Source organism: Streptopelia decaocto (genome assembly GCF_964273445.1).
Source record: "Streptopelia decaocto genome assembly, chromosome: 23".
In the NCBI taxonomy this organism is placed as follows: Eukaryota; Metazoa; Chordata; class Aves; order Columbiformes; family Columbidae; genus Streptopelia; species Streptopelia decaocto.
This window is the reverse complement of record NC_138678.1, coordinates 2,767,256-2,782,741: the sequence shown is the minus strand read 5'-3', so window position 1 is coordinate 2,782,741 and position 15,486 is coordinate 2,767,256. Positions and strand designations below refer to the sequence as shown.

The window sequence follows — 15,486 nt, the reverse complement described above, 5'->3', positions numbered from 1 at the left end:
ACCTTCGATTCATCTGTACAAATCTGGTCTGTGGCTGCATTCATTTCCATACAATCACTGGAAAATATTATGTTGATTGCCGGGAACAAAGCTTTTATGGGGAGCAAAAAAATCCATGCTACTAATCTACAGTGGAATTGGTAAATGGGTAAGACAAAGCTTTAATAATATTATTCTGTGCGACATCTGATGTAAATAATACAGTTCTATTAATCTCTGAAGCAATCAGAGTCTGGCTGTTAGAGGCAGCCAAGTATGAGCAATAATATTATCTCTTCTCGGGAATGTTGGAGTAGAATCACAAATCCATTGCTGTGCAAGCGGCTGCTGCAGCTCAGGGAGTCGCGTTTGGTGAAACAAAGACACGGGTGGGGAGTCCAAGGGCACCTCCAGACCCTCCACCGCTAAAAATATAACAGAAATTGTTAAAAAATTATAAAAAATATAAAAATCAAGGCTCATAGATTCCGGCAGCAACCCCACTAAATCCAAAGCTCATAGATTCCTGCAGCAACCCCACTAAATCCGAAGCAATCAAGGAGTTAATGTTGCCTTCCCCCCAAAGCTTGCATGTGTTGTCTGTCCTGTAATAAGATATTAGTTAAGGCAGCCAAATGAAGCAGAATTTTTAAATGAGAGCCTGTTTTTCGAGTATGATTTTAAGATACGATGCAGGTTGGGGTTGTCTGATTCTTCACAGTTCATTAAGTAGAGAGCAGCTAGTGTTAGAGATTGACTTTTAAAAATGATAGATTTTTATTTATAGCAAAGGTCTAGTCATTAATTTTAAAGGAAGGAAGCAGAAAAGCAGGAATGGGTTCATTTTTTTAAAAAAAGTGACATTGGTAATTTAATTAAATTGGGGTTTTGAGTATCATTACAGAAAATGAAACATTAGTTCTGCACTGCTTTTCAACCCATTTGATGCATTTGATAGCGTCCCCTGCCCACAAAACCTGCTCGGTTGTTCATGTTCTGGTTGCTGCTGAACTTCCCAGCTCCAGGCGCTTTGTGGAAGGGTGGAAATGGTGTTGGGGGAAGAAATCTGGTCAGTGGGAGCTCGTACCTGGGCCCCATTCCCGGTTCAAATCCCCATCCCAAAGCTCCATCCCGCAGAGCGCAGACAGGGACTGGGTGTCTTTGGGCAGTGTCAGGGATTTATGTTTTGTTTCCCACGCTTGTGCGCAGTGTTGGTTGTATTTTATTCTGCATATCATTTTCCTTTCAATCTGCCTCTTTTTCCTTGGCAGAGCTGCAGACTAAATCTCCCTCTGCTCACAGAAACTCATCTGGTTCTGTTCATGGCCCTGACAAAATTGTTTCAATGATAAAGCATCACTCTGCTTTGAATGACCATGTTTTCCTTCCTCTGATGTTTCAGCCTTAATGAAAAAGAACTATAATACAAGAAGGCTGCACAAGGGCCTGGTTCAGATTTGATGAAGCCATTCTTAGTCTTGGTTGTCTTCCCTGGGTTTTATATTGGGCTCTAAACTCGTGATTTGAGTGCATCTTTTTGGAATGGCTTGTGGGAACCTGTAGAGTTTTATTTAAAAACTGCTGTACCGAGGCATTGGTTAAGGATTTACTGGCATTTTAGCTGCGGCTTCTCCATCTTAAATTCAAATATCCCATATTTTTTCTGATGCAATCTTATGGTGGGCTGGTTTTGCCCTGAGTGGAGCTGGGTCCCAGCTGCACTGTTCAGAGTCTGGTTTGATGCGTATGTTGGAAATCTGGATTAAACACACAGTTCACAGAATCCCAGAATGTCAGGGGTTGAAGGGCCCTGGAAAGCACATCCAGTGCAATCCCCCCATGGAGCAGGAACACCCAGCTGAGGTTACACAGGAAGGTGTCCAGGCGGGTTGGAATGTCTGCAGAGAAGGAGACTCCACAACCCCCCTGGGCAGCCTGGGCCAGGCTCTGCCACCCTCACCCCCAACAAGTTTCTTCTCAAATTGAAGTGGAACCTTTTGTGTTGCAGTTTGAACCCATTACCCCTTGTCCTATCATTGGTTGTCACCGGAAGGATCAGCAGTGGGTAGTAGTCCATTGGGTGCACCAGGTTGGGGAGCATCCTGGTGATGTCCCTGATCCGGGCTCCAGGTAGACTGCACACTGCCTACGATGAGGGTCAGCTCTGCAGATTGGGCCCTCTGTCCCTCTCAGAAGGGAATTGCCTACTACAGTTACCCTTCTTTCTTATCTGAGGTGGTCTTGAGATGTGGGGTCAACTGCCTCTTTCTATGTGACCTCGTAGCTGGGCCTTGCACCACATCCTCACCTTCCTCCTCTGCAAGATCCAGGGCCTCAAACCTATTACAGAGGGGCACCTGGGGAAGCAAAGCAGGTAGGGAGGGGAATGCCCACAGCCCTGAACTGGAACCTGCTTCCAGCCCTCGTCATCTTTTCTGTCCCCTTTTCTGCCCAACAGCGACAGGGCAGGGGCTGTCTCAGGTCTTCTCCCTCTGCCTTTAAGATACAACACAACTCTGCCTACAAACCAGGGGTCTGTGAGGGGGCCAGCAAAGGTCTGTTCAAAAAGTGTTATTTTAAAGAGGAAAGTGCAGTGGTGTTCAATAGAATGGCAGGGGGGTAGGAAAGAGAGATGTGATGGTTTAGGAACTGGTAAAAGTGGGCAGGAAAGAGTGGATCTTGTTTCTGACTCAATAGCTTAGCGAGTGATTTTTGCTTCCTTACCGATAGAAATGGTAATTAAATGTTAACTCTAACTGACCTAATGAATTCTGGTGCAATCAGTAGGGTGATTTTTGTGGTTCTTTGCTCTTTACATTTTAAGCGATGCCCTTTGAGACGATCCTTCACCTGTCACGAGACACCATCTCTAACCAGAAGCAACTTTTCTTTGGCAGTTCTACCGAGTCACACGTGCGGAAACCCGGGGAGGCTGCAGAACGGGATCCAGCAAGGGACGACGTTCAGCGTCGGGGACAAAGTGAGGTACAGCTGCAACCCCGGCTTCTTTTTGGAAGGCCACGCGCTGCTCACGTGCCACGCCAGCTCAGAAAACAGCGCCTCCTGGGACTTCCCGCTGCCCTTCTGCAGAGGTAACGCGTCCTCCCTTCGTCTGCATCCGGCCACGGGGAAGCGGGATTTCATGAGCTACTCGGGGCTGGGGAAAACTTCATGGGCTGTGAAAGACTTGAAAATGATGTAGTTAATATTGAGGTGCTTTTTTATTGGATTCCCTAAAGCTGCCAGGGTTTAGGTGAATCATAGGAAGGTTATGAAGTGCTTAAAGTATTCAAAATGCTGTACAGCTACGTTAACTTCAATTTGTCTAAAGTGGGAGGTGGGGGGGGGGAAAGCAGGAGTATTATCCATAAGATGAGGCCAGCCACCCAAGACCATGCAGGTTTTCTAGAGCAAACCCTGGAAGTTGAGGCAGGATTTAGGCTGGGTTCCCTGGAGGCTCATTCTGCCGTGATTCTGGTGCTTTGTAAAGAAACGTGAGTTTCAACCGAGCACCGATGGGTGCGGGATGGAAGGGAGAATCTGCCCTTTGTTTGCAGCTTTCCTATGAGCCCGTGTGTTCAGGGAAACTTCAATTCCTTGATCATATAGAGAGCTGCCTGTAATTCTCCAGGGCCACGAGGGACCAGCGAGTCCGTAAATATACAAGTGTCTGTGTTGTTAGACCAAAACAGTCGCTGCCGCTTTGAAGTCTTTTCCCCTCAATTCCTTGTGTACTTCAGCAGAGCATCTTCTATTGATTCTTTTTATTGACTCTGCTTGTGCAATCAATCAGCAGTTCTAAGCTGTGGCATAAATCTTGAATTTAAAGTGAGCAAATATTGTTTGTTCGGTACATTTTTAATGCTTGCTTGAATGAGTTACACAGCAGTAATATGTGCTACTTAGCCTATTTCTCATACACTTACTATTTTGGGGCCAAGGGCATTATGTTGCTGAAGGAGCAGCTCCTACAGCCAGACTAACACTGCGGAGAGACCGAGCTTTGTTGTTTTAAAGTGATGCATTATGGTTCTTTGCAATTGTTTTGAACCGGGACTCTCATTGTAACTGTTCTTTTGATATCTCTTTTTTCCTGCTCTCACTCAAGTGTGTAACTCAGGAGTTTGACACGAGGACTCAAAGTCCTCAGCGATTTTTGGGCCGGGCTGTGAAATCTGGTGGAAGCCAACGCTTATCCCATCTATATAACGTGTATCAGGAATATCTGGAGCGGTTTCCTTGTTGCATCTGGTGTGCTTTGACACACTTTCTGCACGGCCATTCCATTTTTGCAGAGTAAAATAAGGCCTAGTACTTAATATAAACATGGCCTTAAGCCGAGTCTTACAAGTCGAGCTGTGTTTCTATCTGGACAGTTGGTAATGCTGGAGGCAAAACCCAGCAGACTCGGAACGCTGTCTTTTCTGCTGTAAGCGCAGAAGGAACAACCCTCAGCCGGGTCAGTTAATTTCCAATCGAGCAAAATGGTGCGTTCGAAGCACCACGAGAATCTCCAGAAACATCTGAACCTGTTTGTGAAGCTCTTCCATGCGTGCGGAGAGAAGTCTTGCCCAGATTGTTTGCTGAATTTAAGTAGAACTGATAGGTTTATGATTCTGGTAGGCGGTTGAGTAAAAATGCAGTAAGGCAGCTGAGAAGTTGAGAACATTTGCAAAGCTACATTTTAAGCGTATCAAATATGCATAATCTCATTAAAAATGGTCTGTCTTACTAGAACTCCAGCAGCTGCTTAGACTGCTTTGTGCCCAGAATAATCGACGGGCTGTTCAAAAAGACTTTAGGAGATTGTAGAATGTGTTTGAACAGCAACAACCTCTACAAACGTGGGAAGTGTGTGTTTAGAGGTGGATGGGAAGCGAAAACGTTTTCCAGTAAATACCTTTTGCAAGGAAAGTTTCAAGGAATAGTCCCTTTTTAATTAGAAAAGCCAAAGCCACTGTGCCTTTGGCTGATCCTCAGTTGCTGTTGATGTAGTCCTGTTGTTGCTAATACAGCGTTGAGTCAGAAGTCTGGAGCATGTTCTCCATCCCCTCCTCTGTCCCTTCTAGTACAAGGACAACTGCAACGTACCAGGTTGTCTCAAACTTCCAGACTCCATCAGTAAATATGGCTGAGAACTTGCTGACAGGAGACGCAAATCCTTCCAGATCCTTGTTGTGTTTACCCCTAGGTGTGTGTTTAATGGTTCTGTGCAGACCTGAGCTGCACAAATGCAAGATCACAGTGAAAAGTGTTTGGCCATGAGCCCCTGTGCCCTTGACCATGATGTTTTGAGAGTTCACTGCAATGAATCTTCTTTGCGTCTGTTTCTTTCCAGCATCTGCAGGGGTGCTTATTCACGAGAAATTAAGGTGGCGAATTGTGCTTATCCTCTTTGGCTCAAATCTGTTCGGCCTCTAAAAAGCTTTTTCATTCTGGCTGGCAGAGGGGGGGTTGGAAGTGGATCCTCCTTGGCGGTCCCGCTGCGAATCCTGCGTATGGTGCATTGAAGTTTGAAGCATTTTCTGGCGCTTGGGCCAGATGAGAGGTCTCGGCACCTAAAATTATTGATGACTGTAGCTGCACTTCGGTGTCTGTGAAGAACTTTAATTCACTGACAATACAATTGCAGCAAATAGATAACTTTGTTGTAATAGAATACCAGGGAGCAGAGCACTGAGTTGGGGTTTCAGTGGCCTTTTTCAGCCCTAGTTTTGGCTGTGGGGTGGCTCAGAAGTAATTGGGGTTTTTTATCATATCTTTCCCTGCTTGCTGTGAGCTCCGCGATAATCAGCGATGGGCCAAACTGATCCAAGTGCAGAAGCGGCTGCAAAGGGCCGTGATCTCCGCTGGGACTTGGAGGTTCCAGCACTATCTGGTGCTGTGTTGGTGCGATTGGAAAGGATGCGTGTTGGTGCGATGGAAAGGATTCGTGCTGGCCCGGGGGCTCCCAGCGCACGCAGGGGGAGCAGATGGCCAGGAGAACTTGTCTTTCAAGTTTCATGAGTTCAGAGGCTGCAGGTTGCAGCTCTGGGGATAAAACCTGCTGTAGACTCATTCCTGAAAACATCAAAAAGCAGAAGGATCCTCCTGAGCAGCTCCGCAGAACTGTCCTCTCCTTAGGTGCCCATGACCCGTTACACTTCAACATATTACATTCCATTTGGAAGGGTTTTTTCTAAAATGGTTTGTAATGAAAATTAGTGTTTATAGTGTAAAGCCCCAAGCTCCTTGACTAAAGCATCTGAAATGCTGCTCTGTAATACATGTTGTAAAGTTAACAGGCTTTTCTTTGCAGCCTTCCAGATAAATACTGAGCTGATGCTTCATGTGCGAGAGCAGGGAGCTGCCCTGACACTAGTCAAATTAATTATTGGTTTTCTTTATCTTCCTGCCTATGTTTTCTTTAGATCCTCTTCCTTTAATTGCTTTAATAGCTCCTGCTGTTAAAATTCAGGTTGTAAAAATGAAAGAACCTGCAGCAAACAGAGCCGGTGTATGAGCAGGAAACGCCACTGCTGGATTTCTGAACAAGGGGTTAAGTTAAACCGCTCTGATTTGGTAACAGCGTACTTTTACATGAGAAACGAGGACACACATCCACACACCACCTGACAAAAGCACTGAGGCTTTTAAAGCTTTGCTTTGAATTTGGGCTTATTCGGTTTTTGATGCGTTGTGCGTTCCGGCAAAATCTGATGACTTGCTCTGTTTGCAGCTGACGACGCTTGCGGAGGGACTTTGCGGGGCCAGAGCGGGATTATCTCCAGCCCTCACTTTCCCTTGGAATACGGCAACAACGCGGACTGCACGTGGACTATTCTCGCCGAACCTGGAGACACCATTGCCTTGGTTTTCATGGATTTTCAGCTGGAGGATGGATATGACGTTCTAGAAGTTGCTGGAACGGAGGGATCTTCGCTCTGGTAGGTCATCACTGGCTGTTCTTGGTTGTGGTCTGTACATCCTGTCGTACCCACTGACGTTTTGTGTGCACGGATCCAAACTTGATGGGATGCTCAGAGTGAACAGTTTGTGTTCAGTTATTCCCCGGGATGCGTTTTGTTTGCTTGGTGAACTTTGCACTGACTCCTCTCTACTTTGAGTCATATTCTCTGCAATGAGATTTCATAGTGCAGCTGGCTACAAGAAATAAAGAATTAAACAAACCCACCCAACACATCAAGAAATGCATCTCGAACGCTGTCATGCTCAAACCTTGGTTTTGCTAAATTGTTTCCTGATTATTGCTAAATACGTTGCTGACAAGTTGACTTTACTGCTAATGAACTTTTGGCAAATGTTTCTACAGATCAGTTTGTCCTTTAGATAGGAGGCTGTGTATAGAATTTCAATACCCCTCTCATCCCGCTGTTGCTTGAGCAATGCTTTCAGAAATATTGCTTTTAGGCATGATAAATGCCACAGTGATTCTTTTTTCCAATATACAACAGCTACCCGAATGATCAGTGCTATGAAGTCTGAAATGAGGGTTTGCAGAGGAATTTGATGTGTTGCTTTTATAGCGAAGGACAACCCTGGCTCTGGTTGATCTTCTGCACTGTGGTCCACTCAACAACCAGTTAAAGTCCTAATGAGCAGCACATGGAAGGGAAGGACACAGTGTCCCGCAGCATCCTCACAGCTGAACTGAGGGAGTGCGGGCTGGATGATCGAGTAGTGAGGTGGAGTGTGAACTGGCTGAAGGGAAGAAGCCAGAGAGTCGTGGTCAATGGGGCAGAGTCCAGTTGAGGCCTGTATCCAGTGCAGAGCCTCAGGGGCAGTGCTGGGGCCGGTATTATTCAATATATTCATCAATGATGCTGAAGGGAGTGGAGCATCTCCCGTGTGAGGAAAGGCTGAGGGAGCTGGGGCTCTGGAGCTGGACAAGAGGACACTGAGGGGGGACTCATTCATGGGGATCAATATGGAAAGCTGATTGTCAGGAGGATGGAGCCAGGCTCTTCTGGGTGACAACCAGTGATAGGACAAGGGGCAATGGGTGCAAACTGCAACACAAAAGGTTCCACTGAAAGAGGAGAAGAAACTTGTTGGGGGTGAGGGTGGCAGAGCCTGGCCCAGGCTGCCCAGGGGGGTTGTGGAGTCTCCTTCTGTGCAGACATTCCAACCCGCCTGGACACCTTCCTGTGTAACCTCATCTGGGTGTTCCTGCTCCATGGGGGGATTGCACTGGGTGAGCTTTCCAGGGCCCTTCAACCCCTGACACTCTGGGATTCTATGGTCTGAAACCCGACATCCCTCTGGAAGCGAAGAATTAAGTGTTTGTAATCATTAGGTGTTGCCTGGGATTATCAGCAGGAAGTTAAATTACGATTATTTATGAGGATTGTGTCGCAGCCACAAATAACATTCATCTAGGTAATTTATACATGTCTGGCAATTATGGAGGAGTAGGATTTGAATGTTTTGGATGTATCGATGTGAGAGAACTCGCCATTTACCGTTTACCGATTGTTTACTGTTTCCGTGACCCCCTTGAAAATTAGATGTTGCTGTTTCATGAAAAAAACCGACTGGTTTTATCAGCACGCATTAATATTTTAGGGCGCTGTTAGTTTTTAGCTGCTGTACTGCAGGCTCAGTGTTGGTGGAGTGTGGCGAAGATGAACGTCGCTAGTTAAGAAACATTATTCAGGCTGGAGGTGTTGCCGGCGCAGCGCTGTGTCTTGTCATATCAGAAATAAAACAAAGCCTGTCAGCGCAGACCTGCTGGAAAAGAATTAATAAACCTACCCATCAATACAGCATGGTGGAAATTTTAAAATGGCAAATGTCTTAGAAAATTAAGCACTTTGACTTTCACATGCACGCACGTTCTGCTAAAAAGATTTAGTAGCTGTTTTAAAGGTGGTGTGTTTTACACACAGCAGTTAGCAGAGGGATTAATGATGTATTTGCTTTGCCTCTTCCCCCCAGCCCTAACCCAAACCCTTCCCCCCAAGTGCTACGTCCATATCGATGCCTTTCCTCCAAATGTATCAGCTGGCAGAGCCCAAAATGTGCGGCGTTCATAAGCAAAACAGGTCACACGAGCAGGAACCTCATCCGGGGTCATGGAAGAAGCTGTTCCCGCTTTTTGAGGTTCGTCCGGCGTCTTTATAGCACCGTGAAACACACGTGGGCGAGATAAACACACCGGCGGCTCAAAGGGACCTCGTTTAGTATTCTTGAGCAGGAAAGTTTTCGGTCCCGTAAGCGGAATTACAAAGAGTCTCAGTTTGAATTGCCTTTTTCAAAGCTGGCCCTCACAACTCACAGCCTGATAATTAAATTCAGATGACTCATTTTTCCTGTTTTTTAATAATTTTTGCCCGTAGGGGGAAGAAAAACTGGAGCTCATATCTCCTCTTTAAACATGTTGATATGATTCAGCTTGAAAATACAGCTAAAACCCTTTTTCCCCCCTCTGTCTATGAAAACCTAGTTTTAATTATTGGTAATATGGCAGATAGACTTGGCAGCCAAATAAACTATTCTATTGAAGTATCTTGCAGCTAAATATTTCTAACCGTAATAAATAGTATAAATCGGGTCTAGAGATGTACACAAATAAACAAAATTAAATTTAGTCCGGAGTATAATTCAGATGTATTTTCAAGCTGTGGAATATTTTACAGTGGTAGTATTTATGAGACCACTAACTCAGCACATCAAGTCTGACTTGGCCTGTACTCTCCTCTCTTTATAAATAGGAGCTTTGTTGGGTTTTTTGAGCCAGGTTCCCTGAACCCTCTGTCCCTCAATGGTGACTGTGGTTGTACCCGCCGCATCCTAAACCAGAACCGAATCCTGTTCCTGGTTTCATTTGGTTCCGGACCTGCTGGATGCGAACCCTGTGATGAGTCAGAAAGGGGCAGGTCTGAGCATCCCTGTGGCAAGCGGAGCCGTGGAGGTTGAGTGGCTGTTTGAGATGTATTAATAACACATTTACAGCTCTTTTAACTGCTGTTGTGGTTTCTGTCATGGGACCCCGGGTTTAGATTTCCTTGGCAGGTGAGAAAATTCTACAGAGCAGACAACGGGGAGGAAAAAAGCAGCGGTGTGAAAAGGAGCCCGTCGGATTAGGAAGGACAACGTGGGGGCTCCAGGCTGGAAAGGAAGATGGGCAGACAAGAGTTGCTGCCCCGTTGTCCTTTGGGTGGGCTGGAGTGGCCACCCTGATCACAGCCCTTCTCTGCAGGGCGAGGAAGGGGATGGAGAACACACGTTGTCTATGTTCTCTTGTGTTATTCCCCGACTTTCTCTTGATTTGAAGACTTGGGGTTCTTTTCCCCTTCGTTTTGTGCTGGCTGAGAGATCTGAAAGGCTTAATGAAATTCTTCTCTATAAATACATGTAAAAGAAGAAAATCCCTCAAAGCAGCTTGGGCTCTGGTCCTTAAGGGGACTGAGCTTTGTTGATCGTGTGCTTTGTGTCGGTATCTGCTCCGAGCCGACTAAACCCCCGGGCTAACGCTTCTCAGCAATATCTGCTGATGCCTGCTGGTTCCTGGTGGGTGTTGCGAGCTTTCCCATGGCGAGCAGCCCTGAAAACACCGCAGCGCCTCACGCTGAGCACCTGAACCATCCCAGGACCATATCCAGTGATAAGAAGTCTCCAGGCTGGTCCTGGGTGGCGCTGAACCTGCTCTGTGACAGACGTGTCCCAGCCTCGTCTGCCCTTTAACAGCGGAGTGATGGCTCTGAAGCTCTGCGTAGGTTTGACTTCATTTACAAGTGTCTGTGGTCTCCTTGGTGTTTCCCTGTGGGTTGCTGGGTGGCGGGATGGACCCTCTGGTGCTGTGTCCTTTGTCACAGCCCAGCGTGGTTCAGAGGAAGCAGGAACGTGTTGTGCAGCAGTGGTTTGGCTGCACTGCGAGTGCTCCTTAATAGCGGGCACGTTTTTGCTCTGCCTGCGGTGGGAGAGCTCTGGATTTCCTGTGCTGGTGCAGATCCGCTGCACTCAGAGCATATGCAAACAATGAAAATGTGGTTGTCTGTCTTGCGCTTCTTTCTGTCACCTGTTCAGGTCTCATCTAGCCCATCTAGGACCTGTAGCTGACATTAGGCATAATGACTTGTATTATGATTATTAAAGCATGATGCTGCTATTGCCAGAGAAGGTGGCGGTGTAGGAAATGACTAATAATCCAATTTATGGATGTGTGTTTACAGGAATTGACTAAGATCAAGTGTATATTTTGCTGGCTGTGATGCAAATATTTAGCAAAGCAGGGGTTTGTAGTCAAAGGCAAATATTTAGCAAAGCAGGTGTTTGCAGCCATTGCGGGGTGACTGAGGCAAGATGGGTAAAAGGCAGAAGCCTTTTCTGGGGCTCTGCAGACACAGCGTGCACATGCAGCAGAGTTCCTATAGAGCAGGGGTTTCAGAGCTGTGGAAATACAGGAAGACAGTCTGTTTGCCATATAAAGCTTCTTTTATGGTATTGAGTTGGAAAATAGGAGGAATGGAAGGGGAGGCGCTGTAAGGCTCGGCTGTCTGATCCGGTGAGCAGCCCCAGGACGGCTTCTGGCATCCCAGCTCTCAGTTCCACCCATGAAACCATCTAGAAACCTCAGCTCCTGCCAAGCAAATTAGTTCCATGAGATAAAACTAACAAGCAGCTCATCTGTCTGACTGTGACAGACTATCCGGCGTGTTTTGAAGGTTCATTAGGTCATTCTAATTTGCAGTTGGGAAATTTCCTTTGGGTTGTAGATAACCTGGGAGCACAGGACACTGTACAGAGGACCTGTGCTCTTGAAGGTCACTGGTAACCTTGGTTTGTGGAAAAACTATTCTCTGGATGTGCTTCTAATGAATCAACCGATTTTCCTTATATCAAAGCAGCATCTGATCCTTAGATATCTTGGAGCTCTCAGGATGGGCTTTAGTCTTGGAGCTCAATGTCTACTCAAGGCTTTGGTTCCAAAGGGCTTGCGAATGAGGCTGAAGACTTGACTTGCATGACTTGTTTCATCACTAGTTAGAGCCTCAGTAATGCAAGTGTGAAAGTTTTCCTGAATTAAGCTTCTCTATTGTAAGAGCTAGTTAACAAATGGTACTTTATCTGTAGTATTCAGATGCTTTTCTTCTATGGTAATGTTTTCCATAGGACTGGGAATGAATAAAAAATGTGTATGAAGTGCTTTTGAAATCCCCATTTAAATGTCAGTTAGGTCGTCTTTGGGATCTGGATTCTAGCCTTCCGTATTTGACTGCTACAGTTTGTTTTTCTTCTGAAGCATTTATAGCGCTTTGAATTGGAAGCAAATTCTACAAAGGCTTTTAAGCTGCAAAACATGGCGTTAGTGGGAAATAATCTTGCAAAACCCCTTTTTCTTGTAGAAGGTGTATTCTCTGGAGATAAGAAGTTTGTCAGAAGCCAGACAGTCTTTGTTCAGGCGGCCAAACTTGTGAAATCCCCTCAACTCCATGGTGATGGTCCCTTGGTGGTGATGAGGATGATGGTCTGATGGTGGTGATGGCCCCTTGGTGGCAATGGGGATGATGGTGGCCCCTTGGTGGTGATGGTGGTGATGACCCCTTGGTGGCGATGGTGATCATGGTCCCTTGGTGGCGATGGTCCCTTGACAGTGATGGTGATGATGGTCCCTTGACAGTGACGGTGATGATGGTCCCTTGACAGTGATGGGGATGGTGGCCCCGTGGCGGCGATGGGGATGGTGGCCCCTTGCTGCCTCTGGGATGTCCCAGCCTTTGTACCTTGCTGTGCCGCATTCAGGCCTTATTTTAATTAGGAATGTGTGATACGAGAGCAGGAATGTGTAGGTCAGGGAGGCAGCTGGCGTGGCGCTGGGAGCCCTGGGTTCCCAGCTGGGAGCGGAGCTGATTGCTTCCTGAGTGCATGCGAGCGATCCGGCAGCATCTTGATTGCTGTTTCGAAGTTAAAGGCTCGATAATGCTTTGTGCAAAGTCACTTCTGTAGAGCAGCATTGCGCATTGGCCTAGAGCTCCTTGGCTGGAGAGACTCTGCGAGAAAGGGCTGGGCCAGGGGAAGATGGTATTTCAAGGTGTTCCATAGTTTAGTGTGTATTTCTGGTAGGGATGGGAAGGTTTCAACTGTATCCCAGCTGAGAAAAATAACATACAGGTGATGGTAGCTCTTGTCAGCCGAGGACTCGATTGGTGGGATGTGCAACTTGTTCCAGAAGTCGCGATGTGGCCAAATGTGGAGGCAGCAGAATTCACTTTCTGCTGTGTCTGTCTGTCCTCTGTTCGTGTCTGTTTGTCCTTCTCCAGGGCCGTGTGTGCCCAGAGCTGCCGAAAGCCGGAGCCGCTCTGCCAGGAGCGTGGCCGGGAGAGGGACCGTGCTGACAAATGACAACGAAAGCGCCTCCCGACCTCTCCCACTCATGTTTCATTCAATAAAACATGATTAGATTTCATATACCATTTTCTGGCTAATCTTATTTTTCCATGCATTAATATGATTAATTCTATTTGCTAGATGGTGGAGAGCATTTCATGAATATTCCGGCTGGCTTTTTAAGCCAAGGAAGAAGATGCTTTTAGGCTGAAAATCACCCTGATCATGTTTTAATTGTCATTTTTATCCCAATTTGTCCTCCCTTGGTGTTTGCTCACCCTGTGCAAAGGCTGCTCTTGTGTGGATGCAGTGCAGGAAGATCTGTAGCATATGGGGAAGATCCCTAAAGGTTACTAAACGTGAATAAATTCATATTTAGCTGTTTCTGTCCTGGATGCAAGCAAGTTGCAAGAACAAGGCTTGTTTGCAAAAGCACTCGATACTTGGATGCTAAAGGGTTGGTTTTGAATGACAGGCCTTGTGCAAATTGGTATAACACAACTGGCTGGGAGCTGAGAGAAACATGGGTTATCTCCAGAGTACCTTCTGGATGTGACCCAACGCCTAAGTGACCGTATAGGTTGTAAAATGGTGAATATAGTGCCTTTATTTGGCAGAGGAAGGAGACTTTACGTAAGTGCAGATGATGTCACAGGCCGTAAATGTTGGACATGGGGGTCCTCCTTAGAACAGCGTGTGTCGGGACACCGAGCTCTCCCCGCTGGAACAAGGGTTTGGACAAATGGGTGTGGGAAGGATCAGTGGCTTCACTCAGAGGTGCTCCCAGGAGGTGTCTCTGCCTTCCCATTGTGGTCTTTTTCTTGTTCAAGAGCCAATTAATGTCGTTTTTGGAGGGAGGATCCACCGTTTTGCAGGCTGGCTGAGGATGCGCATGTGTTGGGGGGTTTCCCTTTGCAGGGACATTCACCACATCGAGGGGGTTGTGTTTCCATGTCAAAATCTGTCTGCTGGAGCTGATAATAGTTGTGTTTTACACTGCTCCCCCTTATCTATAACTTCAAAGTGAAAGAGCCGAGATGCATCTGCAGCCGTTTCAGTGCTTTCAAACACCTCTTTCTTCTGGCATTTCTTTGTGGATGCGTTCATGGCTTTCCTGTATTTACAGGTTATGTTAAAGAACACAAGTACTTTGTTTTCAGTTGTCAGCCCTTCCAGAAGTCACCACTGGTGGGTTCAGTTTGCTGGTTTGTTACACATCCTCTCAACAGGAGAGATTTAAGTGTTACCACAGCCACAGAAATGGAAGAACTCTTCAGGTTACCAATTAGAAAGTGCATTTTCAGAGTGAGTTCGTTGTACTTGTTAAGATACATCTTGACATTTCTATATGAGATATGTCTTGACAAGTGAGAATGAGTAGGAAAATGTGTACATATATATTTAGATAGACAAACTTGTGTAATTTGATGGCTGTAGTACGGTCCTGAAGGCCTTTTGTCCTTGAGTAACAGCTACAATGAAAAAATTGACTTATGTTCATGTTGTTTGCTTATTGCAGGGTTGAGCTTTAAAAGAACAGATAGAGACGCCCAGAAGGATCAGTAATGGGCGGGATAAGCAGGAGAGCGCGGAGGTTGTTTTCCATTCTGGATATACACGATGCTTCTGGAAGTCGAGCTGTTCCCAGGGGGCTCCTGGATTCATAAACAGGGGGTTGCAAATGAAATATTGAAGTGATTTTTCGTGTGGGGTGTAGGAGGAAAATAACGATTTCCACACGTTTTCTTGCACCTTGATATCTGTGTTTCTCTGCGCTTCAAAATCCAGTGTTTTTCTTTCTTTGCTGCCGCTGCTGGGTCTTAGCACAGATATGTTCTTGTCTCACATGCTGCTTGACTCAAGCATGGACTGCAAATCTAGTAATATCAGTTATTAAATGCAGACATTTAATCTAAGTATCTTCCTCTTAATATCTCCATCTTGTACGCAGAGATCTAATCAGCCTTTCTAAAGCCCAGATGGGGGAAGGAGATAATGGCTTTGGATTCATGCGGCCGCCTCGATTTTGCTGCCGCTTCTTGGAAGCGTTTTGTTTTGTCACGGCAGGTCGTGATCTCTTTAGTTCACGCTGAGGTTTTGACAGTCTTGGCTGGTTTACAGCGTGGATGTTCTGATTCTTCCTCCCAGGGCCCCTTCTTGCGGCTGGATTTATAGCGG

At 46.3% G+C, this 15,486-nt stretch overlaps 1 protein-coding gene across 1 annotated transcript in view; it reads left to right on the top strand.

The window, feature by feature from the left end:
* Positions 1-15,486, top strand: part of CSMD2 (CUB and Sushi multiple domains 2) — a gene marked incomplete at its 5' end in the record, with an annotated part of 226,308 nt that overhangs the window by 47,913 nt on the left and 162,909 nt on the right. The window contains 2 exons of the mRNA XM_082071314.1: positions 2,877-3,071; positions 6,698-6,905. Of these exons, the coding sequence (XP_081927440.1) occupies positions 2,877-3,071; positions 6,698-6,905 (403 nt within the window). The remainder of the gene's footprint in view (positions 1-2,876; positions 3,072-6,697; positions 6,906-15,486) is intronic.